We start from the raw sequence: 27268 nt of genomic DNA on the forward strand, positions 1-27268 counted from the left end.
GGTGGGGAGGTAAGAAAGGAGAGTGGTAGAAGCCAGCTGGAAATGAAGAAAAAAATCCCAAAGATAGAATGTCATGATGAATAACAATCAAAAGAACATTCCAGTGATTTTTAAAATATGCTCCAGTTCACATTCAGTTATGATAAAAGTCAATCCTGATGTAAGTCAACTACTTCAAGCACATTTTCATTAGAACATGTTCTTGGATATATTTCTCAAAGAAACAAATATATAGGATGAGATAAGGTTAATTTGGGTTTTAATTCAAGAATTAAAAATTATCCAAATTCAGTGCTGGTTCAATAATAAAACAAATGACAATTTGGGGGTTGAATTTAGACTAGATATGTTTGAGGCTCTATAACAAAGTGGTCCAGGCAAAGGAAAGAACATTCGTGAAGGCCTAGAAGAGGAAGCAGGGTAGAATCAGCATGAATGAAGACTGATGGCAGGCAGGCAGGGTGCTGATCATGAAGGGTTTATGAGCCACACTAGAAAGTTGACTTCAGCCTAAGGATAGCGGGAAGCAACTATTGATTTTAAGCAAGGAGGTGATTTATCAATCACATGTATAAAAAGTTTCTTGGTAGCTGGTGGAAAAATATCCATGGGGTGAAAAACTGGAGGCAGGAAACTAAGCAAAGACAAAAAATCCAAGGGTGACACTTAGGCCAGGTGGGGATGAGGGTAAGTGGGTAGATTCAAAGCAGATTTCATGGGACTCAGTTACTGATTGAATATGGAGGGTGAACAAAAGAGTAATCAAGGATGACTCCTAGGTTTCTAGGTAGAGCAATTGGGTGGATGTTGTGGCATATATTTGAATAAGGAACATTAGGGGAGGATAATTTGAGGGAGTGAGTTGATTAATATGGTTTCAGGAATTTCCAGTTGGATAAGTTGTAGAAGGCAGTTGAATATATAAATCCGGAGTTCAGGGGAGATTTGGAGGTCATTGGCAATACAGATCTCAACGCCAAGGAAGGGGATGAGATTTCTCAGAGAAGGTGTGGAGGGAAGAGAGGCTGATGTAGGACAGGGTCCTGAAGAATACCAACACTTAAGAAGGACTTGGTAAAGCAAGAGCTTGCAAAGGATGACTTAAGACCTGTGACTAAGGTAAGAAAAAAATACCAGTATGAGGAAAACAGTGAGTCTATCAAGGCAGTCAGGCCATCATCAGATACTGTGCAGAGTCAATTAGGATAAAGGGTGATATTCCCATTGGATTTAGTAACATGGAGGGGTATTACTGTCCTTAGTGAGAGCTCCCCCGCCCCCCAACCAATGCGGTGAGAGCCAATGCCAGATCCAACTGGGCTGGAGAGGGAGAAGTGAAGAATTAGAAACAGCAAGGATAGAGAGCTCATTTAGCAAGGCATGCATACTTTTCCCTCTCCTCCAAATGCCCTTCTGCACTCTTCCTACTTGGTAAAATCTTTCTCATTCCAGGTTAGCGCTGTAGGGAAGGGGATTTATAAACAAACAAAAATCCAAGGAATATTATTCTTTCCAGAGGCAAGTTTAGCCAAGGCTGGAATTCAGGAAGTGAGTGACTTATTCCGTGCTCACCAGACAGAACTTTCAACCAGTAAAGAAGGCCAGTCTACTCCCTGGTGCCAATGTGGGGGTGTTGATCTACAGTAAGCCAAGAATGTGATGCAATTCTTAAGAACAGGAAGAGGTTTAGCTGGAATGGAAAGAGGACTCTATCTTGGTTGGGGGTGGTTGTGGTGGTAGAGGGAGTCGGGTGGAAACAGAGTAGTTTTTTCAAAAAAGCAGAGCCAGAAATGAACTGACAAAAGGGGAAGGAATTGAAAACTGTAACTGAGCCTCTCTACCCCATCTCTGAGTAAAGCAAACAGAAAAAGCATTAGATTCAGAATTGGCTCTTCTATCACTTATTAGGAAAGAGAAACATTCATGACTCTCTTGCCATAAAGGGTATCCTCCTGCACTTTTCTCTTTAAGCAAAGAGCAGCTATTCTGATTATAGGAGAGAAAATTTATTTGTAAAATGGGGAGAGTGGCTATTAACCTCACATAAAAACATGTATGAAAGTACCTTATATGCTATTAAGAACAGTTCAAATAGCTGCTGCTATAAAAAGTATAAAAGCACAAGGATATTTTAAACAAATTTGAATAATCAAAGAATGAGATTAGATAGATATTTGTTCTCTTTGACACAGACACACTATGACAGATATTTAGACACTGTTGAGAATCGTTCTTTGTTCTCAGCTAGGCATCCTCAGTGGAAAGAATCAGGCTGAACTTTCCTCTTACTTAAAAAAAATATTTTAAAACTCGTACCATGTGAGATTGAAAAACCTGGGGTTAAGTGGAAAACCATGCCTAGGGGTTTCTGGTTAACACAGGTCAAATCATTAAAATCAGATTAAAGAAAGCTCAAATTATTCTCCTCAGAGAATAAAGAAAAGGCAACATGTTATTTTAAATGAGTGAATTTTTGTTATGGTATTTACAAGGTGATTTGCCTCATCTGTCACCTAAAGACCATCACTTTTTAAAGGTTCTTCGTTTTACAGCAGTTGTTTTCCTCTCAAGAAACCCTGTTAAGATACTTTGAGGAAGTGGCTGAGCCTTCGGGTTGGAATTTTACTGCCCTCTTCTGGGAACATTAAGTCATGACCTCAGAAATGCAGTGTGCTGAAGGTTCCTGCATACTGCAGTATAACCAGACCAGGATATTATTCCATCAAAAGTGAAATAATTATGCAACTAGGTTGTTAGTTTTCAGAGAAACAAGTGAGATTACACTGGTCAAAAATGCTTTCCTCTAACAATTAGCATGGTAGTACTAATAGTGATAGTGTGGTGCTTATAGGTCACGGCACGGTTCATAAAATCTATACACCCATTATTGCATCATTCCTATTTTTCAGCTATGGGAAACTGAGGCACATAGTGCCTAAGTAACTTACCTAAGATCCTACAGCTGGTGACCTGGGTCTAGAAGTCTCCCAACTCTTCAGTTCACTGTTTTCCACCATTTCATCCCCACAGACCACTGCTGCATGTAGTCAGCAATTTCTCTGTTGGTTTCATATAATTTTCTATCCTTCAGTAATGGCCATTGTACACTATAGTATTCACCTAACAGATGAAAATAAATATGCTCCTTTATATATGATTCTAGCAAGTTATACTGTTACTATAGCAAAAACAAATGTATCTACATAAATCCCACAAGCAAGAGATGGGCTACAGCTGAGCTTCTTAAACTTTTGCTTGGATGTTGTCATCATGGTTGTCTTCTTCTTCAAATCCTTAACAAGCTGAGTTGGTAATGTTAAGGCCCAACTCTGCTACTGGGGAAAATTGAGTGTGAGAAAGATGGAAGAAAAGGTAGAGTGTAAAGGTGAAAAGAAAAAGAACCAAATTGAAAGTCAAAGCACTTTTACTCTGAAGTCCTCAGAGTGCAAATAAACACTCTGCATATTAATGCAACTGGCCAAATAAAAGGCATACAAGTAGACAGGCTCTTTAGTCCTTAACTATGAATTATAGGTCTTACTATCTGTCCCTGCATGTCCAGTCCAACAAACCTCATTGCCTAAGTACACTACTTGCAAGGGAATCATTGGAAGAACTTTGGCAGGTGCAAACTGCCATCAGTTGGCCAAAACCAAGGCTTTAAAGCACTTAACTTTAAGCATGGTAAAAGATATCTTACTATATATGGCATATTGGTCAAAGTATTTACCATTGAATTGGAGTCACTTCTTCAGATGACAAATTGGTAAGGAGTTATGTGATATGGAAAGTTCATTTAATACATAAAAGCAACCATGGTTATAGCTGTGTGGTCAAATGGAAACATTTCCAGACTGATTTCTGCCAGTCTACTTTTGTGCTTTATCTTCAAGTATAATTTGTCTCCATGCTAGCACTTATTTCTGCCCTGAAGAATATATTTCATTTGCTGTGTTGTCTTCCTTCTCTTCTCACTATATATAATTTGTTGGTCCTCTTTCATTCTGACTCCTTAATGTGCCTCTTTCCCTTCCCTTATTAGGCCCATACCATTTTTCCCTTTGCTTTCTCCTTTCATTCAAATTATGCATATATCCAGGACTTACAGCCCATTTCCAAAAAACTTGTGCATAAATTTTTGTAAGTCAGTGTACTCATCCTGCAAATATTTGTGGAGTACTGCCAACATTTCAGCCATCATAAAGAGTGGCAGGATTCAAAGACACATGAATAACAACTGGTCTCTACCTCAGGGACCTCACATGGTACATAGCCGAAGAGGCAAGTACACACTGACTGCTATTTTAACTGGGTAGGTTCTGTGCTAGAAAGATGAACAAGTTGCTGTGGAAAGATGAAGCCGTAACTTCTCCCAGGTTGATGGGAAGGAGGGTATGAGAATATTTGGCACCTTTAAAAAGGAGACGTTAGAACTGGGTCTTTCAAAGATGATCAGAGTTTGGTAGGCTAAAAGTAACAGATAGGGGTTAGGCACACACACAAAAATGTTCTGGAGAGAAGGCATGAATGAGGCAAAGCACAAGGTCAAGTGCTTGTCTGGTTAGAAAGGCTAGATAATTTGATGTGGCTGAAACCAGAGGGGGGAGTGGCAGATGAGTTTGGAATGGTACAATGAGGCCAGACTGTGGCAGACAGACTGGAGTGTGGGACCTTTTTATTCTATAGGAAATGGGGGTATAATTAGTTCTTTAGGAAAGTTTCCACTACAAACATGGTAGTACTGGGTTGAAAGGAGGACACACTTTAAAGCAATAAGGCTACCGTAGGAGTTCCAGTTGATGAGAGCATGAATCAAAGACCACAAGGTAAGGAAGTGATGGGAGAAATATTTTGATGGTTACAAAAAAGATTTTGGTCAACAGTTGAAAGGCAGAAGAAAACAGAAGAGTCAAATGCAACTCGTAATTTGTACAGCTCAGGTAGAGAGGTGGCAGATGATGTGCAAAAATTAGAAATACAATAGAAAGTAGAGGTGTGGTTTTACCTTTGAGAGTAATGGAATGGAGGTAATGTTTTGGATGCATTTAAGTATTTACAGGACATTCAGACACAGATATACTAAGCAGCAAATCTGGGCCTGGATCTTAAGTCTGAGGATAAACAAGTAAATCTGGGGGTTAGCAGCAATACAACTGACAGTGGAAGCCCTCAATATAGAAGACAAAACTAGAGGGGCTTGTTCTTGAAGAATTCTTGCAATGTTTGAAGTTTTTATGAAGGGATTTCTTAAAGCCGGGGCAGAACTAAAATGACTAGTAAGAGAACAGAGTATACTATAAAATCGATAAAAAGTTGAGATAAATTAAGGTCTAAAAATAAAGAATAAATATAACAATTGATTTTCAAACTCTCACTTAAAGGAAAGTTGTAACATTACATTAACTCTTACATAAATACTGCATCTAGGGAAATGAAGGAAAATGGAAAGGGATACAAAGTTGAGGGCAGGGCAGGAAGAGAAGAGGCAAAAGGACATAGGAAAAAAGGGGAAATTTATTTTTAAGAATCACTTTGCTAAACTTTAAGGGTATCAGATGTTGAGAAATGTTGAATTTACACTGAGATCAACTGGAAAAGTAAAGAAGCAAATATGATGTATTACATACCAAGACTGAGAAAGAGCAAACAAGGGCTCATGAGCAAAAAAATATTAAAAAGGTATAAAGGGAGAAATGACAGAGAAGTAAATTAAAAGCAAACTAATAACTTGACAGAAAAAAGTGAAACGCCAGCATTTAAGATAAACATGTTTAGGAGTAGTAAGCAGTACAGTGTAGTGGTTAGGAGTATAGAAGTTCTGGATCTGAACCTAAGCACCTCAACCTGCTATGGGACCCTAGGCAAGCTGAGAAAACAGTTATGAGGATATAATAATACAAGTAAAATGTCTAATACATAGTGCTTAATAAATGAAGTTTATGGGAGAAAAAAACAGTCCAGCCTTGATTAAAATATAGAAGTTAAATTTCCAACAATTTTTCTAATCTAAAATATAGATTCAGTTACAGCACTTGAAATGAACTTTATTAGATCTGGGTGATCATGATTAATCTGCTTGAGATAGTTTTATAATGTTGGGTCAATCCTGTCTGTAATGAGTAAGAATAGAAAGTGAGACTCAACTTGCCCATTTATCTCAAACTATGTCATACATGCTATAAATTTTTCTTTGGGGACCTTTATAGTACAAGCTACTTGGTCTAATCAGTTAATGTGCAACTATAGTAGTAACATTTCTAAATTATTGCTTTTTACCTTTTGTTGAGCTGTCTGAAAAGACAACCACATGGGGCTCAGTCATTTCTGCTACATACAGACCAAAAATCTTCATTGTGTGGCCACCAGCATTCAAGCCCTTAATTATGAAAACTCATTGCAAGTTGGGCATTTATAAATGTTTTCTTATACATGTATTATTAAAATTAAATACTGTGTGTACAGAATTGATTATCTATTTGCCTTCTTAATTTGCTTTTTGCAATACTTCCTACTGATAAAAGTAGAAAATACAAATTGTAAGATCCTTAAATGTGATCTGGATCTGGAATCACTTGCCTTTTTTTTTTTTTTTCTGTAGAACCAGATCTCTGAATGCACTACAGGAAAACAAGTCATAGAATTTTCTTCCAATACACCACAGGTGGACAGTTTTCAAGGTTCTGGGTACTTACCTTTGAGTTTCACATCCTCAATCTCTGGGATTCTTAACTAGGGGATCACAGGCCACTGGGTCATGAACAGGCTTTGTGGAGTTAAATACTGACATAGCCACGTGAGACTTGGCACACATGTACACATGAACATTTTTCTGTGGTTAAGACATATACTTTAAAGCAGATTTTCAAAGGTTTAAAAAAAAAGCTTATGAACCATGTTAAGACACTTAAATGAACAGTTAAGAGTTCATTTAACTCTCACACCTTTGCAATCTGACTTCTGACTACTTCTCTGGAATTACTTCTGCCTAAATGATTAAGTTCCTAATTGTTAAATTCAAAACACATTTCTTGGTACTTATTTTATTGGACCTCTTGATCGTACAGCATAGTGGAGAAAAGCACAGACTCTGGAGCCAAACTGCCTACGTTCAAATCGTAGCCCCATTACTTCCTAACTCAACTTTGGACAAACTTAACTCTCCTGTGCCACACAGTAGTACCCTTTGTAAAATATCTTTGTTCATATGGTACAAACAGTCCTTACCTCAAAATATCAGTGCAAGAATAATCTCCTAACAAAGAAAGCATTATGTAAATATTAGTTCCTTTCTTAAGAATCACTTGAAATCTGTCTCCTGTCTCATTCTTCTTTTGATAGCTCCTTAGATTCATCTTCCTATTTCCAGGTTTTCCCTAACATTCTTTTATACTATGGCCACAATGATCATTTGAAACTATAAATCAGATGCCATTTCTTGCCAGTGACTTTAGTGTAGTCTAAACTCCTTAGTATGGCTGACAAGTCCCTTTATGACAGTGTTCCAGCCTACTTCTTCCTCAAGCCTCAATTGCCTACACTTAGCCTGAGTTAAGTTGAACTAAACTAATTACAATCCCCAAAGCATGCTTCCCTCTTTTAACTCATGACTTTGCTCAAGCCACTGACTGTCCAGAATATCCATTCTTATCATACTCCTTCCCAATGTGAACTAAGTGTCCTTTCTTAGTGTGCCAATAACCCTGTAGAGTATTTATCACATTCTATTTTAGATAACTGTGCGGTTGCTGACACATTTCACCCAGTCAGAACACTACCTCCAATAAAGAACAGAAGTAGGAGCCATGTTATGAGTTTTGTCCTCAGTTTTCAATCATCGTATTCTTAAGCCATTTTCTTTGTCATTCTGCCCCCATTCTCATTTTTTAATTAACCCACTGAGCTTAGGTAGAAATGTACCTAGAAAGGTATGTGTAAATAAACGACTTAGATAATTTAACTTCACACTGAAGGGAACACTCCAGAGGTATTTCTCATTGCCAGCTACATGGTTGCAGCACACAACTCTCAACAATGAGCTGCTATTCCCCACTCCAGCAGAAGCACCAAATGCTATGGTAAAACCACTTACGAAGGTTTTCAGCTTTACAAGGGCTTTATTACAACATCATTACTTAGGGACAAGCCTTTAGGAGTTTAAAAGCACTTATTCTCTATAAAAAGTAATTTCATATTTCATGCACAAAACTCCAGTTTGCAGATTTAGATCCAAAATGGAAAGAAATATTTTTATTTTAGTTCTGTAAATTATCAGGAATAAAATGAGCATTTCTCCTTGCCTTGTTATAAGGAAATAGGATTTATTTTTCACTATCAGGAATCAGGATAGTAGCTTTAATGATCCTTTAGAATTATAAAATTGCTTACTGGCTAAAGTTATGTCCAAAGATGTTAAGAAATAAGAAGTTGGTTCATTTTCCTGTACAACTAAAAGAAGTATTTGCAGTATGTGTGTTATACATTATATTATAGACCCTTGTGACAATATTTTAAAAGGCCTATTTCTCCCACCTAAAGGAAATCCCCATAATCCCTGAGCAAAAAAGGGAAAAATCATAGGTGCATTTTTTCTCAGAGAATTTACATAAACTGAAGGAGGTATAGGAGCTTTCAGAGACTTCCTCAAATAAATGTATTTACTAGTTTGAGTAGTTGCTTTGCAAAAATTTAAATGTATTAATAACATAGCTACATATTTTCAATGTTTTAATTTGAGAATATCCTGAGAGGATGTTTACCGGACATGAAACTCTTGGGCACAGAAGAATTTAAAAATGTTAAGCAAATTGTGGCAGGAGGAAAAGAGAGTGGAGAAAACTATAGGGGAGAAAGTGAGAAAGGGGCAGGACAAAATTGAAGTTATGAACTCAGCCTTTCTTCTCATTGAGTCAGGGGCCTCTGACTACCTGTATGCTACACTCATTTTTATACTAATATAAACCAGACACTGAAAAATAAAATTAAGAATGTCTCTAATTAAGTCTTGTAAGGAGTAAATGACAGAAAACATTTTAGCTTCTTAATCATGGAGTGCTATATAATTTCATTCAACCCTAAAGCAATTGTGCAATAAGCAAAATATCGTAAAAGGAAAACAACAAAGTGAACTTCCTACAGGGGCAAATAGACAAGATCTCTGCAGCACAGCGAGTACCCTTCACATATTGGAGTCTTGTTTAAAAGGCTATCAAAAACTCAGATTACTAAAAATCACAAATGTCACCAACAAAAGGAATGTTGATTAGATAAGAGTCAGAAAACTTCCTAAAGGGCTGCCTTCTCTGAAGGAATTTCAGACCGTTGCTAGCACAGGTTGGTTAAGTCAAATCTCACTGATGGCTCCATTAGAGAATAGGAATGCCCCAGTCAGTGCTATTTTTTAAATGTAAAAATACTGGGAGGGAAGAACCAAATAAAACAATCTAGTGTTCCCTAACATACATGGCTTAGCACCCAGAGAAAGCCTCTGCCCCCAAAAGAGACTTTCTATACAAGGTTAAGCTTCATTAAATGAGGTGTAAATTTTCATTTTCATTACATGTCTTTTCTTGCAAGGTCTTTAGAGGCAGGAGCTCCATTGGGATTCTAATACACATCTCTGTGAGCTCAGCTTCCTGAAAATATACACCTGCCGGGTTCTAGGTTCACCTTTGCCAGTGGATCACTATTTCACAGCCACCAGAATCGCACATACACTATTAACATGATGAAAAATACAGCTACTGCTGTAAGTTTGGCATAAATGGAACGCATGTTCAAGTACTTCGCATCCTGGCGGTATTTCTTGGACAGACTGGACAAATTGTTAGCCTTTGAATCCAATGCTGTCAAAGAGAAAAAAAACATTAATGACTCCCTGGAATTTCTTATCAAATGTATTAAGATTTAAAATTAACCAAAATGAGTGTTGCTATACCAAAAAACCATGAGGCTTAAATTATTACTTTTATTTAAAGGGTAAGATTGCATATACTGGTTAACGCATGATCCTGAAGCACTGTCAAATTTACAAAGCATTTAAAAACTCTCAGACCAAATTAGGTTCAAATTCTTGAGACTGTATAGTGAGGTGGTTAGAACTGCAGGCTCTAGCCTCACTCTGGTTCAAATCTCAGCTGCACCAGTCATGTTAACATTGGTCAACTCAATTAGCCTAAGACCCAGTTTCCTCATATATAAAATGAAAATAACAGTAACTATATTATAGGATTATAGGTACATTAGAATGCCTGTAAAAGGAACACAATGCTTGCACATGGTAAACATTCGAGAAATGTTAGCTGACATTATTATCTTCATAATCTTTCCATGGTCTAAATCATATTCTCTCATATTTTGAAAATGATAACCATTTACATTTCCAGAACCAGAAAATTCAATGTACTAGACACTGAGTATTAATTAAGCTGTACCTCAATGGTAACTGTTACCAAATTTCATTTCTACAACTCTCCACATAGTAAAGACTCTTATGAATGAAAATCTATCAGATGTTAAACTTGAACAGACACAGGAAAGTTGTAACTAAAATATAATTCCAGGTGCTAGAAAACCAGCCTTATCTACTAAATTAAGCTTTTTAGAAACTTCTATGAGGTTTTCTCTCCTATAAGGACATTTGTAGTGTCGTTATCTTCTTATAATTGTTAACTGAGCACTTAGAGAAAGAGCCAGATAGATACAAGCTAGACTATTAAAATACCTGGCATTTTTAATTACTAAAAACAAATTATCAGTTTGACATAAATGAATTCTGATCAAACTTTTTACTTCTTTAAATTTTTGGAAAACTATTTTGTAATCTGAATTTATTTATTCTTCCTTGGAGAATGCTTTTGGAATATCTGGAGTTGCTTAATAGAGACTGGTTTTGATTGAGAAATATGGCATTACTTAATGACACAGGCATGACAACCACTTCTAAATTAGCAACTTGTCCTGTCAGTAAGATACCTAGTCACGCAAGAGTTGGGGGGGAGAAATAACCATGACAATGCTATGAGGAATCTTTCCAGCCAGTCTACCAGAATATACACTCCATCGGACAGAGGTTTTTAACTACTGTGTTTACTGCTATATCCTCAGTGCCTACAACAGAGTGGCATATAGTCAGCTCAATAAATACATATTTGCTAAATAAATCTGAATCTGCTGAGAATAACTGGGCAAAGAAACTAACATATTAGGTCATATGAAATAAATAATAAGTAAGAAAATTCCTTTACACAGGAACCTTTGGAAACACATGGTATCATAAAGACAAAGCCACTGATTGGAGAAGTCACTTAGCAAATATTTATGTTACAGGCATTATGCGAAGCACTAGAAGATTCAGTGATGATCAAAGCATGCAGGATCCTTCTACTTGTAGAACTTACAGTCTAGGAGGGTGACACTGAATGAAAAAACAAAACTCATGGCTTAAAAGAAACGGGTACAGAAAAAGGACACAATTTGATCTTGCTGAAAGAACCCATAGGAACTACTCTTGTATCTTAAATGCAAAGTAGACTAGCTCTAAAACTAAAAATTAGGAAAATAAGAATGCTTAATTAATGAATTCTTATTATGAAGAAGCTTAAAGAGGAAGAAAACATTTTTTGAGGTAGGCTGATCCTTTTACTGTCCTTCAAATATACTCTGTTCAGATATGCTTTTTCTTCCTCTTAAAATACCACTCTTTACCCTTTCCTGATCTACCAAAATTCAAAAAATCATTCCTGTTCACTTCACATTTATCTATATCATATATTTGTATAGCTCTTCTTGTCTGTATATCTATTTAAAATCATCATACACTGAGGATAGACAAGGATTCTGGATGCCACCAAGCTCTGCCAGGCACTAGCAGTAGACTCTGAGCAAGCCACTTAACTTTTCTGAGTCTCTGATTGCTTATCTGTAAAACCAGTTTGGTACCACCCACTTCACATGGGATTTCTCTAAAGAATATATGTAAAGTCCCCTACCATATTGCTTAGAACAAAGTAAGTGTTCAGTTGATGTTTGTTCCCTTATAATGTCAATAAATTACTCTTTGACCATGTTTCCTATCTTCCCAGTCAGATGAAGTTACTTAAGAGAACAAATATACTTCTTTTTCAATCAGGTTATCAGCTTTATAGCAACCAACAAAGCCCTAGGAGAGAATCCTTTACACTTTTGATAAACTGACCAATATATAAATTTTGGATTTAAGAAAAATTCCTGTACTGGTCTACTTTATCCCAGGTAGAAGTTCTGAGTCTGTTATGATGAAAATTTACACAGACTCACCCAAAATCTGGTATTTAAAGAGCCTGCAGCTATAAGCTGTGACAACTGCTGCCTACTATCATAAAGGTTAAAATTTACAGTTCATGATAAAGGAAAACCCATTTACTCATGAATATGTAATAAAAAAACTAAATTCAAGAAATAATTAAATCTTGAAAAGCATCCACTGTGATCACACTGTCAGAGAAATAAAAGAAGCATATGAAATATATATGAAACACAAAAACTACCTTTAAGGAGTATATGAAACACTTAGGTAACAATTAAACATTAGGTAAATATATATATATTTTAAGGTAAATTAGGTAAATAAGTACACACACACACACACACACACACCCCATTATGTACTAAAAAACATTACTTAGGTAAGTGCTTTAAAAAGAGTTTAAAGAACAAAAGAGATTATGATGTCAGCTGTAAGGAGGAGGGAAGGATTCTTTGAAGATGCCAAGGAAGTACTTATCTAGATTTTAAAGAACAGGTCCAGGATGGTGAGGAAGCTGGCCTGGTTGTGGCAGAATGTTTGTGAACTAGAGAGAATGAGAGATGTTTGCCATCTCATCTCCCATTATAGAGAACACAGTGGTCGCACATTACAAGCATTTGATAATATAACTGAATAAATGGAAAGTAAATAGAAACCAGACTAGATCTTATTTTGTAGTCACAGATTTTAAGAGTTTTTCAGCAAAGGAATGCACTGATAAAAATTGCATTTTATAATGGTTGATCTGGCAGCAATAAAGTCTCCCAAACTGGCTGCTCAGGAAACCACTGCTCTGACAATTTCCTCTCATTCTTCTTTTCATTTCCCTTAACTTAGGTGTTTCTGTAAATATTTACTTAATTTTATAAATATCTTGGAAACATTAACTTTTACACTGTTCCAACTTAACAAAACTAATCATGCTAAGGAAAAACATATCGGAAGCTTTGTAATGTAATCTATTTCTGAGAGATGAATTCTTAACAATGCTGGCTAGAATCTGACAGCGTAAATGTTACCCCCAAAAAATATCTTTGCCTATAGAATGCAAACTTTTTTATGAGACTATACTGCTACTTTCAGATACCTGAGAGTGCTTCTCCACGTTGTAACACTTCTTCAATATTGGCCACCATGATCCTCTGCACATCTTGCAATTCAGTGTTGATGGAGCCTAGGTTTCTCCGAGCACGACTGTCAATGTAGAGCTTCTTGGTTTTCTGTATGTAGGTATCTAGAATGAAGAAGAAAAGTGACCATTAGCAACTTCTCTCCTGTCCATCAAAATACTATGGTAGGGAACATACAGTTCTGAGTTTAATCCTGGATCTGCAACTGTCTGTGGTTAACCAAGCTCTTGAATGAGTATCAAAATATGAGTTTCAGTTTCTCTATTTGTAAAATAAAAAGATATAATCAGATGACCATTCAGGAGAATGTCCTTTGCACACCCTTGAATTAGAAGTATCAGCTATCATGATCCTTAGAGAAATTAAGGCTCACCCTAGTAATAAGCCTTTCTGAAAGCAGAAATTTTCAAACTGTATTCTAAGGACCCTTAGGGTTTCATTGCTTAACTTTACACATTCCCTCAAAAGGATGCTGGCAACAACCTCGCATCTCTACAGCCTAACATGGCAAAAGAGTTACTCTATCATTAGAAGGGTGAAAAACACTGTCTTGAGAGTAATTTCTTTAACATACATTCCCAGTTTTACCCTGTTCTTAAACTTCAGGTAAAGCAAATATGTGATAAGGAGTTTTACAAAACACCACTATAAAATTGCAGTCTCACTTATGTTTAGCCCAGATTTATACTTCTCAAAACCATAAGAAGAATGAGCTATTACAAAGACTTTATTTTCAACTTCTGGCAAAAATCTTAAGTTGTGTGTGCTGGGTACTTTTCATTTGCTTCTTTAGATCTCCTCTCCACCCTTCTGCACCCTGCTTTCTGCCCTCGATGCTGACCTCCACCAAAGGCTCCTTGCTCTCCAGTATCAGGGGAGCCCCAAGAGAAGGGAAGGTGAGCAGACAGTGACATCAAGGTGTTTATCACCCCAATGCCTCCCTGCGCTGCCAGTATCCACTGAAAGTTCCTACTCCTCTCAAGTTGGCCTTCTCTATAATTTTCTTCTCTGCAGTTCCAGAAACTGCTTTCTCTTACTCCGTCAAGCCTAGAGATGGTAATAATTACTGGTCTCAGGTTACACTACCTTGCGGTTCACCTGTATGTAACCTGTTCATTGTGTAAGATCCTTTAACATAATTTGAGTGTACCGACTATTTCCTGTGTGACCTTGTTACAGTACTCTTTTTACCTTGGATTTACTGGACCACAATTGTCTATAAAAATAAACTTTGAAAAACCAGACATTATAAAAATTAGGACTTGGAAAGTTTGTAGTTATTAAACACTGGTGTGTTTCGCTAAATTTTCTTTATTTTTAAAAAGCAAGATGACCCACTTATCTAGCAAACTTGAAATACTTCAGAAACTCAGAAATTGGTTTTACAATTTTGTTTTTAACCAAAAATGTCAGTGATATAATCTGATCATACTTGCTCTCACTTCCTCTACTTAATGTACTTAGGACTATGTCCTTTGATCTAGTGCCATCAGATCCTTTACCAGGTCTGACCAGGGGGGTCTCCTATAATTTTTATACAAATAGGGACACCTATGCTTGTACATTTGCATGTAGTAAACCATGTATCTTCTAGTACTTATTCTACTGAAAGAAACAAAACATAATTCTTTTTTATTTCCAAACTCTGATCTCCATAAAATGAGCATTACTATGAGTGTGTGAGTGTATGTGTATGTGTGTGTGTCTATGAGTTGAGGGAAAAAGAATTCAGCTACTATGTGCCAATCAAGCAGATCTGTAGGCACAACTTTTTTGCAGAATTCTGAGGAATCTAATGAAGAATCAAACCAAATTACAAAAAAGAGCAAAGGACAAGTTCTTTGGGGAAAAGATCAACAGACCAGAGAAAATCACTTATGAGAAGGAAGCCTCATACATTTTTGAATGAGACAAAAAAGGGTGGAATTGAAGAGGCAGAATTCAAAACTTTTAGTAAGTAAACATCAGAAAAAATGTTTTTTTAATCAAAACTATATCAGTGTAACAAAGAGCTTCTCCATATTGTTTGCTCCCTTGAGAGAGGTAAGGAGCAAAAACTTACCAAACTCAATAAAGGAATAGGGTCTAGACACAGTGGGCACCTTCTTCCCATGCTGTTCATCAAACTCTGAGTGCAAATCTTCTAGGTAGGCAAAAGCCAACTTCTTAGGGAAGGCAGCTTCACACAAAACCAAGTAACACACCCCCTGCTCAATAATGTAGCTGGAGAGACAAAAAAGCAAGAAAAAGTTGTTTGCAGAGTAACAGTATCTTCAACAATTTGAAGTAGATTCACAAGCCATAAAACACCTTTGAATATATTCTTGCCTAAGCCCTCTGAAGCTAACTGAATAAGAAAGTCAATTTCAAACCACAAATTCCTGGAATCAAAAAGCAAATACCTTCCTATTATTAGAATATAGTCCAATAGGAATATTTAGACATCTTTATTACAGTTGGTTATTCATTATGATTCTGAATAAAATATCTTAATACCTAAGACGTTTTCTCGAAAACTGAAAGTTGTAACTCCATTCATTTTCTGATTATGTGTGCTAAACTAATACACACATATTCAAATGCCTTCCAGCTGTAAGAAAAACAATAGAACTGGAAATTTTTGTGGATATTTAGAAGTTGGAAGTTAATGCCACACTATTTACTGGGTACAGAATATAGTGACCTCAGGACTAACAGTACTCCCTGATTTCCAGGGTAAGAGAACTCTGTATCAAGTAAACTATGCAATAACATAACTGACCTCCCCTTGTGGGAGTGAGCCCCCTGGCACTCTGGAAGGGGATACAGGACAGTATGTTCGAGATAATCCTGGAAACAGGTTAGGCCACTCAGTGGTTTTCAAATGTCTTTTTAGCCATAGTACTCTTTATTTCAGCAAAAATTATATTAAGACCACCACATATCTATAGCAAATAGGATCAGAAGATTTTTAGTTTAAGTAGGAGCTTAAGGGCCCCAAAGCATTACACATACCTCCATCCCTGCTCTTTCTATGTGGCTCCTGAAATACCCTAGGACTCCACAGATCACTGTCTATTACACCATCTCTCAGGCCCTTTAAAATAATGCTGATGGTCTTAAGACTGTCGTATCTAGTAATAATAATAATAATAATACTGCTGTCCTATCTCCTGCTTGGGCACCTGAATTAACTGGTCCTCTTGCCTCAGTCTAGACCACCTCCTAAACAACCAATTTATTCCTAAAATATATATATAACCATATTACCCTGCTTAAAAACTCTAGGGGTTCCTTAATACCTATAAAATAAAATTATACTCCTTGGTATGCTATTTGTAGCCCTCTGAAACAAGTGTAGGCTTGTTCCACCATATATCTTAATATACCAAAAGATACACTGTTTTCCAACAAGCTGGGTTCTTTCACAATCTTCGACTCCTACTTATATTGGTTTTTTTCCTAATTGCACCAGGAGAAAACTTAATTCATTTTCATAAGCTAAATTCTACTATAATTTTTTCTGAGAAATTTCTTTGTATCCCCCTCTATCTATCCTTTCCTCAAATTTACTCCCTATCAATGGTTTATTGTTTCCTTCTCTCTGCTCCCAAAGCATTTCATTTATATTCCACTTACAGCACTTCTTGCCCTAAGGTATTATAGTACAGTTGTTTGAGTATGTGCCTCTCTGCTAAGAAGACAATGAGTTCATTAAAAGCAACGGACATCAGAGGCAAGACTTAATACATAGTCTGGTAAAGAATAAATCTTCAATAAATAGCTCCTGGATGGAAATAAAGGATGAAATGAGATTATAAAAGTCTTGAACAGGCAGAAAAAAATCACTTTCCAATCCCATGAGAATTTTTCTAATCTTTTGTTCCTAACCCAATATAGAGATAAAGATACTATATAATTATCTATAATATTTTTTGATGTTGAAAATTAGATTTATAGAAATGTTTCAAATACTATGCAAATTAATACTTTATGAAACTTAAAATCCACTACTTTCTTAACCAATAGGCCAGGGCTTTATTCTGGTTTTGTATGACTTCTTTGCTTGTTTTTGATGGATAGACTTTTTTTATTTTCCTCTTATACACAGCAGGTTTCTCCCAGGTCTGTATTATCCTAGTATCTGAGTTCCTAAAATAGCAAGGATTATCTAGCTAATCCTTTTTTACTTTCCTCTGATCTTCATGTCCTCTTTTTTCTTTTTTAATCCTTCCTGTTTTATCACTTTCAAACTTGACATGTATTAAACATTTAATACCAATTATTTGTGATAATTTGAAATCCAATAAAACACTTTTATCCCTCTCAGCTGTATGCATTTTCTATAACTACTGACTGAGTTGCTCTTAAATTATCTTTCATAATTTTCTTTTTTGTGAATAACACCTATTGACTATTCTCTTTATGCCAGGCAAGATATTAAGAGATATACATGGATTCTCTCATTATCCTCACAGAACTATGACTATTTTCCCTATTTTACAGAAGAACCTGAGACCTGAGCTGTTCAAGGTCACATTGCTAGTACATGGTTGAGCAAGGGTACTACTAATCTATACATATTTGGCTCTAGGAAGCTCCAAAAGCAGAAAGTTATCTATTATTGCATGACAGGTACAGCATTCAGCAGACATAAGATAACAAGTTAAATTATTGTATGCAAGTTGAATAAACAAACCAAGATTTCAGTTTTGCAGAATCAGAGCCAGGGAAGCTGCTTCCATAAAGAGACAATATTTCTAAACTTCTCCTTACTTTTAAAAAATTGTTACCATTCTTATCAGGTGTTATTTATATTTACTGTATTTTATACTTAAGTGACTACAAAGAAATCAGGATTATACTCACTGAAAAGTCATGGCACCAGCTTCCAAGGTACATCTGGTAGGGGACTGTTCATTCAACTTTCTAAAGAGCTGCTTAGCCTGACTCTGGTACTGCTGAAGGTCCCGGCCAGACTGAAAGAAGACACCTTCATTTGAGAATTATTCACCAAAAAAAAAAAAAACTGTATCAATTAGTGAGAAGTATCATATTATGAGGATACTATGTGAATAAGGTTCTTCATGTACAGCTTAATATGATTCATTTTAACAAAAGAAAAATGGCCTACTTTTAGAGCAAAATGGAAGAGTAAACAACCCCTAGTTCTTCAAGAAAATCCCATCAGTTATTTGCCAAGAAACAAAAGTGTATTCCTTAACTAATTTAAGGCACTCTTAACCTTCAACCCAATGTCCTGTCCACTGTTAGGTCAGTGCCCTCCTCCTAACCCATTTCACTTGTATAGTAACTGGCATAGATCTACACAACATGTTCTATACTCAGAGGAAAATCCTAAGACTGATGAATCTCATTTTTATGCTGGAATGTCAAGCAAATTCTTCCACAAAGGGTTATAGAAATGAGCATCTAAGCAAAATTAAATGTATGCACCCACGATTGCAAATTACTAAGAAAACTGTAACTGCAACTAGGTAAAAATGAACAAGAGTAAGGACAAAGATTGGAAAGTCAAATATGTTTTACTGAATAAATCTCTTTGGTTCTCAACAGCAAAAGTTTGGAGAGCAAGGGATATATGCATACAAAAATGAAAATAATATTCAAATGAGTAAATTACAGGCATGATTTTTCCTCAACAATTTCTAAATGATTTAAAAAATTTTTTTTAAAGAAGGAAAGAAGTCTACAAAGAGAAGGAGCAGTGTCATTTTTTTGTTTGTTTCTTCTCACCTTTGGGTTTAGCAAATATTTTATGTTTAATTTTTTTTAAAGTGTATTTCTTTTTATTGATGTATAGTTGACATACAATATTATACTGGTTTCAAGTATAAAACACGGTGATTTGACAGTTACACACATTATTAAATCCTCACCCCCACTAGTGCAGTTACTGCCTGTCAACATAGGAAGATGTTACAGAACCATTGACTATATTCTCCATGCTCCACTTCCATCCCCATGACCAACTTATATTATAATTAAGATTTTGTGTCTCTTTATCTGCCTTACCTACCCCACCCACGCACTCAACCTCTCTGTGCATGGTAACCAACAGTCACTTCTCAGTGTCCATGTGTCTACTGCTCTTTTGTTCATTTTGTTTTTTTTTCATATTCCACAAATAAGTGAAATCATATGGTATTTGTCTTTCTCTGCCTGGCTTATTTCTCTTAGTGTAATACCCTCTAGGTCTATCCATGTTGTCACAAATGGCAGGATTTCTTTCTTTTTTATAGCTGAACAATATTTCATTGTTTTTATATAGCACATCTTCTTTATCCATTCATCTATTGATGGACACTTTGGTTGCTTCCATATCTTGATTATTGTAAATACATGCAGCAATAAACATGGGGGTGCATACGTCTTATTGAAGTGAAAAACTGACCTCACCAACATACTATTTCCAAGTGAAAAGAAGTGCATGAAGAATAGGAAACAAATGTATGTTATTTATTCATCCATATACTGGGGGGGTAGGGGGAGGAATTATTTTGCCATGTGTTTAGAAGGAATTATTTTATTCTGGAGGGGAATATTTATTTTGGATTGAAAGCATATTTTGATAGATGTTTAATAATTAAATGTTTAAATAGGAAAGTGTTTATATGATGTTCTTCCAGGGACTGGATCTGGGATCTAACTTTGAGAATATACAAAGTGAAATCTTAAAATTCTAGATAGTGAACCACTGAGCTAAAAGTAAAATTAAGGAAGCAGTGATAAAGTGGCACATAAGCAAATGTACAAATACAGGTTTCTAAGCTATTTTTAAAACAGTGAACTAGAAATTTCAGTATGAAGAGGAAAGTAAAAAAGCATGAGGTCAACCAAGAGAGTTAGGCAGAGAGGACAAGATGTATCACTTTGTAGATATATTTTGTTTAGCACTATCTTTTCGCAATGATTTGTTATAATGCTGTCACTTGAGAAATATTTCTGTATTAACATGTATGTGTATGCATGTGTGTGTGTATATATATATAATTGTACATATTAACAATACTATAATAATTAACATTATCATATTAAACAGTATTGTTAAGACACTTTTTTTTTCATGATGGTTTGGTAGTAAAGGAGAGTAAGTACTATCACATGCTTTGAACTAATGCATAATATCCTGTTTCTAAATTTGAATGGCACTTGCCAATCTGTTGGCTTCACCAATGCTGTAATGTGGCATTTGGAAGACACAGTAGATAAAAGGGATGCAAATAAAGTTAGAAATGCTAACTAAAGTATCAAAAAATAATATTGACATAGATCAATGATTTTCAACCTTGCTTCACACTAGAATCGCGTGGGGATCTTTAAAAAAATCATGTCCACTCTCTACCCTCAAACCAATTAAATCAGTATCTCAGAGGTGAAACTCAGATGTTGGTATTTTTAAATAACCAGAACCACAGAGTATAAGTTTAAGTTTTTGACAGCTAAATGCAGATGAGCACCTAAAAGGAACTAGAAGTAAACAGCAAAAGATTGTCAGTCAAATAAAGACTGGTACAAATTCTTGACTGTATAGGAGGCACTGTAAACATTACTGCAGCCTGAGAGACACAGACTAACAACTATCTCAACTATAAGATATTGACCAAAAGCATGCTACAATTTCAGGGATTTACAATGAAGCAGTGATTGCTAATGTATGACAATGGGAACATACCTACATAGGGATTATGCCATGCCAATCAACATTTTACACTGCGGTTCAGTTAGCAACACCATTGCTGAGAACATAATGCTGGCATAATCTTTCTGGTAATCATTTTGGCAGTATGTATTAGAAATTACAAAATTATGAAATTTTGCATATTGTTTTATCCAACAATTCAGCATCTTTGAAAATTCACATACACATCATACATGTGTTTAAAAATAACTACAAATGCATATAAAAATAAAAACAAATGTTCAATAATAGGACAGGGGACTAGTTAAACAACAAGGTATATTTGTATGGTGGAAAACTATACAGCCATTAAAATAATGTTGTATATTTAATGATACAAGAAGACACTTGTTTTACACTGAGTGAAAAAAAATAGATGGGGAAGTGTTACAATATTACTCATTATTTAATTTTACACACACACATACACACAAAGATTAAGATTATGAAAATGGGCACAATTTAATGGAAACATGAAAAAGGATATAATTTGAGTAGGAATTATAGGTAATAATCACCATTAACATTTAGGTCCTTTGGTTTGTACATATTTACTCAATTTCCTACAATTAACATGGATTAAGTTTGTAATGGGAAAAATTATTCATTCATCCATTCCTGTTTATTGCATATTGCACCTACAATATTACGTACAATTCTAGTCTGTGAACTTTGAGAAAAATGGAATTAGAACAGCTTCTTCAGAAATAGGCAAATGAAATCAATGAAAGTAGTTACTTTCTGCCAACCACTGTCTAAACACATCACATAATTTAACTCATAAGCTTTACAATGAGGTGATTAGGACTGTTATGCCCATTTTATATTTGAGAAGTCAAATTTGCCCAAGGACCTGGGCCATAAGGAGAGGCGCAAGGATCTGAACCCAGGTAGTCTAGTTCTGGGGCCCCTGTTCATCACAGCCTGTAAAATTAAAATTGCTCCATTGCACCTAGAATTAAAATCACCTTCTAGGTGATGTCTTACCACTTAACATTAAATCTAATTCATAGAAAATGCTCATGAAACCATGTGGCAACTCTGATCTAGATCTCACAAGACAACATACTCACAGCTGTACAGACAGACCCTCAGTTTGCTTTCAAGATTAAAGTCACAAAGGGCCCACAGTCAGTCTACCTAAAAATAGTTAGATTAGATGTCCTAATTCTGTTTTCTACTTCATCTAGAACAGACTTGATAAAAGCTTGTATATAGTATAATGGAAAGATATGTTAGTAATCCAAGAATGAAGTGGATGTGAATGTCTGGACAAATCCTGAAACCAATTTGAGATCATCCAATAGCACATTTGGGATTTGATTCTGTATATAACATAAAAGGTAATTATTTGCCACACAATCTCAATACTTTTTCTGTTTGTTTGTTTGTTATCGTTAATCTACAATTACATGAAGAATATTATGTTTACTAGGGTCCCCCCCACAAACCCCACCACAGTCACTGTCCATCAGCGCAGTAAGATGCTGTAGAGTCACTACTTGTCTTCTCTGTGTTGCACAGCCCTCCCCATGGCCCCCCGCCACATTATACATGCAAATTGTAATGCCCCCTTTCTTTTACCCCACCCTTATCCCTCCCTTCCCACCCATCCTCCCCAGTCCCTTTCCCTTTGGTAACTGTTAGTCTGTTCTTGGGTTCTGTGATTCTGCTTTTGTTTTGTTGCTTCAGTTTTTCTTTGTTCTTATACTCCACAGATGAGTGAAATAATTTGGTATTTGTCTTTCTCTGCCTGGTTATTTCACTGAGCATAATACCCTCTAGCTATACACAATGGAACATTATTCAGCCATAAGAAGAAAACAAATCCTACCATTTGCAACAACATGGATAGAGCTAGAGGAACCTCAATACTTTTTAATGCTGTTGACCTAGGGATAATGAACAACTAGTTGTATCAAATACCATCTTCTGCTTTTATAAGAATGTTTACTTAAGCTCTTATCATTTTGAAATTCCTGTTGGACTCAGCTGGTCAAAGGCCAGCAGCACCAAGAACCAAACATTTCCTCCAAAAGCAATTACAGTAAGGCAATTAATCAACCCTCAATGACTGGGGGCGTGTGGCAGCTTAACTATACAGCAGACTACCTGCTTTCTTGGATCTCCTTGCTCAATACTTGGTTAGACCTAACACCTTCTTGAGTCCACATTATCTGGGGAAAAATGAAAGAGAAGAGAAGATGGATCATTTTGAGGTAGAACAGAAAGGTAGATGAAGAAATTGCAAACATTCAAAAAAGGAGAAACACACCAGAAAGGAAGAAAGGAAATTAAGACAGAATACCATTTGGGGAGTCTAGGTTTGAAGACAAAAGTTCATCTACCTGCCCTAGGCCTAAATTTCCAGTTAAGCAGAGAGGAAACAGTACATAGATACTCTGCCTCTATCATTTAAAAAAATTTTGCTTTCTACTGCATTATCTGAGTAACTGTTCATCTCCAGTAATAAGGCAGCTTGTACAATGACTAGCACCTAGTAACTGCATAAAATATGGTATCTATTATCATTGTAAATAATTGAAAAAGTACACTGAATTATTTGGCCTGGACAATTAAGGTACTTAATTATAAAACTGTTTGAGATAATCCATTTATAAGTTATTTCTAAACTCCTAAGTAAATACATTATTAAAAAGTCTTAGAATAAGGCAGTAAGTGTAGCAGTTAGGCACTAAGATTCTGATCTGTCTTAGACAGAAACTAAAAACCAGTGATTCTCAAGCAGGGGTATTCCGCCCCCCTTCCTCAACTCCCTGTGACATCTGGCAATGTCTGGAAATATTTTGGGTCATCACCACTGGAAGGCGGTGGTGGCTGTAGTGCTACTGGCATCTAAGGTGTAGAGGCCAGGAATGATTCTGGACATCCTACAATGCACGGGACAGTTTCCCACAACAAAGAATTATCTGTCCCAAAATGTCAATAGTGTCAACATTAAGAAACGCTGATAAAATTCTATTTTATTACTTATTTAGTTGTGTGACTTTACAGGAGAGACCTAGCCTCTCTAAGCCTCAGAGTGTCTTTATCTATAAATGGGGATAATAACAACTATCATAACATGGCTGGCATGAAGACTGAATGAAATCATGTGCTTAACAGGTTTAGCACAGTGCTTGTTATGTAGTAGGCATTCTATAGGTGTTCTGTATACTATTCTAATACCTATTATAATAATAGTAAAAATAAGACTGATTCATATTTTTGCAGGTATTAAAAACTTTTTAAAGACTTACTCCAAGTCAAAATTCCTAAAGAAAATCACTAATGGAATTACTATCACAAAAATATTTTTATGTAAAATTTCTTTCTTTGTCAATTAGACAAAGCACCTAATCTTGGTAGACGAGTATCTAATTTGGAATTAAACTGAGAAAAACACAATAGTACATCAACTAATTTTTCAATAAAGTATCAAGGCAGAGAGTAGGGGCCCACTAATTGTAAGTAGACTTTCAAATCTACTTTGTACTCTTTGCCTACATTGGAATTCAATGCAATAGTTGGAAATTGACCAGATTTCTCTTGAGCCCCTTGGAAAAACTATTTCTCAAACTACATATCTTTCAAGGAAATTGCCCCACCATCTCCCTTGTTCAAATCATGTTCCTGCATTCATTTTAACAATTTCACACTTTCTACAGAGTGGTCGTAGAAAACTTTTAACAAACTGGAGAAGAGAAAAATATTTCACAACTGCTGATTAAGGTATGTTGTATTTTTCATTTTATAATTGTTGATTAGACTTTGTTTTGAAGAATGCATAAAAAATATTTCACTTGGCATACCTGCAACTTCATAATCGCCATCACTAGTCCCCTAAAAATGAAAATAAACATATTTCCAAATCAAACCTAAAAAGGAATATAACCAAATGGAAGCTTTCCATATTATTAGATATTACTGTCAGCTTAGATGTCATTTCTTCTGGGAAGAATTTCCTGATCTCCCAAAACCAACTCGGATATCTTTTCCATGTTCAACCACAGATCCTTCTTTCTCTTCCACAGCAGTTACACTACATTCTAACTGTTTGTTAGTTATGTGGCTTTTCCATTAACCTGTAATCTCCATAGTAACTGTGTCCTCTAACCCCCCTGAGTTAGCAGCATGCTTGGCACACTTGATGTGCTTAATAAGGTTTTTTTTCCCATAAATGTATGAATGAAAAGTCCAAGAAAAGGTACATGTGAAAAAATCTTTTCTAGAACTCCTCTTTTTTAAGGCCTTGGCTTTTTTTTTTTTTTTTTAACTACTTAGGTTTTATGAGTAAGTAAAATAAAATTGATCACTTTAAGGTACATAAATCTCATTCTCAGTCTCCCTTCTATAGGGACCTCCCAATCCTGCTCTAGAAACCTATCTTACACCAAGTTTCCCTTGTGATTCTAAAGTACAAAGCAGCTTCCTTTCATGATATTTGGAGTTGTTTTTTAATTTATACATTTTTGAGAACCTACTAGCATAAAGCTGTTGTTATAAAAGCTATGGGAAATACAAAGAAGATTGAGAGCTGTTGTCCGCCTACCAGGAAACTCAATGATTGAAAGACAAAGTACAATAGTAAAGTAAAGGTACAAAGCTTTGGAGGAACATTAACACAGGGTTATAATCCAACAGCAGGTATTTAGTAAGACTTATTGGAGGAGGTGGGATTTAAGTATAATTTTGAAAGAAGGTACTGCATTGAACTTCAAACAGGTGTCTATATGTGGCAATATTACCTCACCCATTTTCAAGATGCCAGCAAGCCAGGTCAAGGATCAGATGCTACAGTAAAAAGAGTTGAAGAATTTAGGGGAGTTTTCCCAGAACCTGTCAATCGGCCTTATTAACAGGAAACGAGAAATCCTGAATTTTAACAGTCTGTAAAGAGTTACAGAACACTAGGTGATCACAGCCAGCCCAACCTATCCCTTCTCCAGAGCGTTTTCTAAAGAGAAACAGAAATCTACCTCCGACCGCAGTGAAGATTTCTAACAAGCAGTGTCTCTACCACCAAAAGATAGTTCAGAGGGGTCGGGAGTGCCCGGGTCTGCCGCGTCCTAGGAAGGAATCCGATGCTGAGAGCAGAGCGCTCTGGCAGGGTCTTGGGGTCCCCGGGAGCTCGCAGCTTACCTGTTCGTCCTCCTGCATCGAAGCGGCCAGCGGGAGCCCGTCCGCCACTCGGGCGATCATAGTGAGCAACACCATCTTCACAGGCTACAGGGACCCAATACTGGCCCGGTCGGCCGCAGGCGTCCTCTTGACTTCCTCCGCCGCGACAACAGTTATACCTTTGCCTTAGTTCGCCAAAACGCAGCTGTTTGCGTCTCCGCTTCCCGCTGAGGTGGCCGGAAACAAGCCCCGGAACTTCCCACTACCGGTCCCCGGAATTGGCTTCCCACCGAGAACGAAAACTACTGGAACACTAGTTCCGCGGCCTCTCCTTCCACCTTCATAAACCGCAACGGCCCCTCACACTTTTCTGGATTCCGTGCTTCGAATAAGCTTTGACCCTTGAAGTGGCGTGGCACACAAACTGAAACCGAATTTTCTTGTTCTTGATACTTTAAGTTTGGGGAGAGAGCTGGATAGGAGGCTGGGAATAAATGGATACTTAGATGAAGAGTGTGAAACACTGAAAATCAGGCTATTTATTTTCATACTTAAGTTTTTTAATTTTCTATATTATATATTTTATACAGAATATTCCCTATATCCCAGTATTTCTAGGCAGATTTTTTTGGTCTTTGTTGCTTGTTTGTTCATGCTGTACCCTAGACCCTTGAATAGTTTCAGGTTAAAAAAAAATTATATATATATATATTTCTTGTATGTGTGAATGAATAACCACATCAAGACCTCACCTCAAAAGTCATCTAGGTCAGTCACCCTTCCAAAAGCTGGGATCTGTGCCACATCTATTTATGATGGCAGGGTAGACTTGCTAGAACTTAAAGCTGGCAGCAAATTCTTAAAACTTATCAAAGAAATCGAGTAATTAACATTCTAAATCAACTTAAAATTGAGCTGCTAAATAACAGGATGAAACTTTCCATTAAAGCAGAGTTTGAAGTTTGCAGAGATTTTCCAACTGAGATCAGAGAAAGAAATAGAGGTTTGTGCCCATTTATTCTTAAGCAATTCCAAAGGGTCTAATTACATGCT

At 36.2% G+C, this 27268-nt stretch overlaps 1 protein-coding gene and 1 long non-coding RNA gene across 2 annotated transcripts; one reads left to right on the top strand and one right to left on the bottom strand.

Annotated features, from left to right (window-relative positions):
* Nucleotides 1–299: 299 nt before the first annotated feature.
* LOC130683409 (uncharacterized) lies at nt 300–25363 on the top strand. The gene is made up of 2 exons (XR_008997107.1): nt 300–1119; nt 24763–25363. It is a non-coding gene; the product is annotated as an uncharacterized LOC130683409 (long non-coding RNA).
* Nucleotides 8095–26474, bottom strand: SEC22B (SEC22 homolog B, vesicle trafficking protein). The gene is made up of 5 exons (XM_036924427.2): nt 26237–26474; nt 18262–18371; nt 15476–15636; nt 13371–13517; nt 8095–9842 (listed from the first exon to the last, which is right to left on the bottom strand). Exons 1-5 carry the CDS (start codon nt 26309–26311, stop codon nt 9688–9690), a joined length of 648 nt encoding a protein of 215 aa, XP_036780322.1. The 5' UTR covers nt 26312–26474; the 3' UTR covers nt 8095–9687.
* Nucleotides 26475–27268: the final 794 nt, after the last annotated feature.

Source organism: Manis pentadactyla, chromosome 4 (genome assembly GCF_030020395.1).
Source record: "Manis pentadactyla isolate mManPen7 chromosome 4, mManPen7.hap1, whole genome shotgun sequence".
In the NCBI taxonomy this organism is placed as follows: Eukaryota; Metazoa; Chordata; class Mammalia; order Pholidota; family Manidae; genus Manis; species Manis pentadactyla.

Bases quoted from the DNA above. Each gene is read 5' to 3' on its own strand.
- SEC22B (XM_036924427.2), bottom strand. From the start codon at position 26,311: ATGGTGTTGCTCACTATGATCGCCCGAGTGGCGGACGGGCTCCCGCTG. The intron at 15,637-18,261 runs GTGAGTATAATC...TTGTCTCTCCAG, and splicing joins GCTGGTGCCATGACTTTTCA to CTACATTATTGAGCAGGGGG. The intron at 13,518-15,475 runs GTAAGTTTTTGC...TCTTCATTCTAG, and splicing joins CTATTCCTTTATTGAGTTTG to ATACCTACATACAGAAAACC.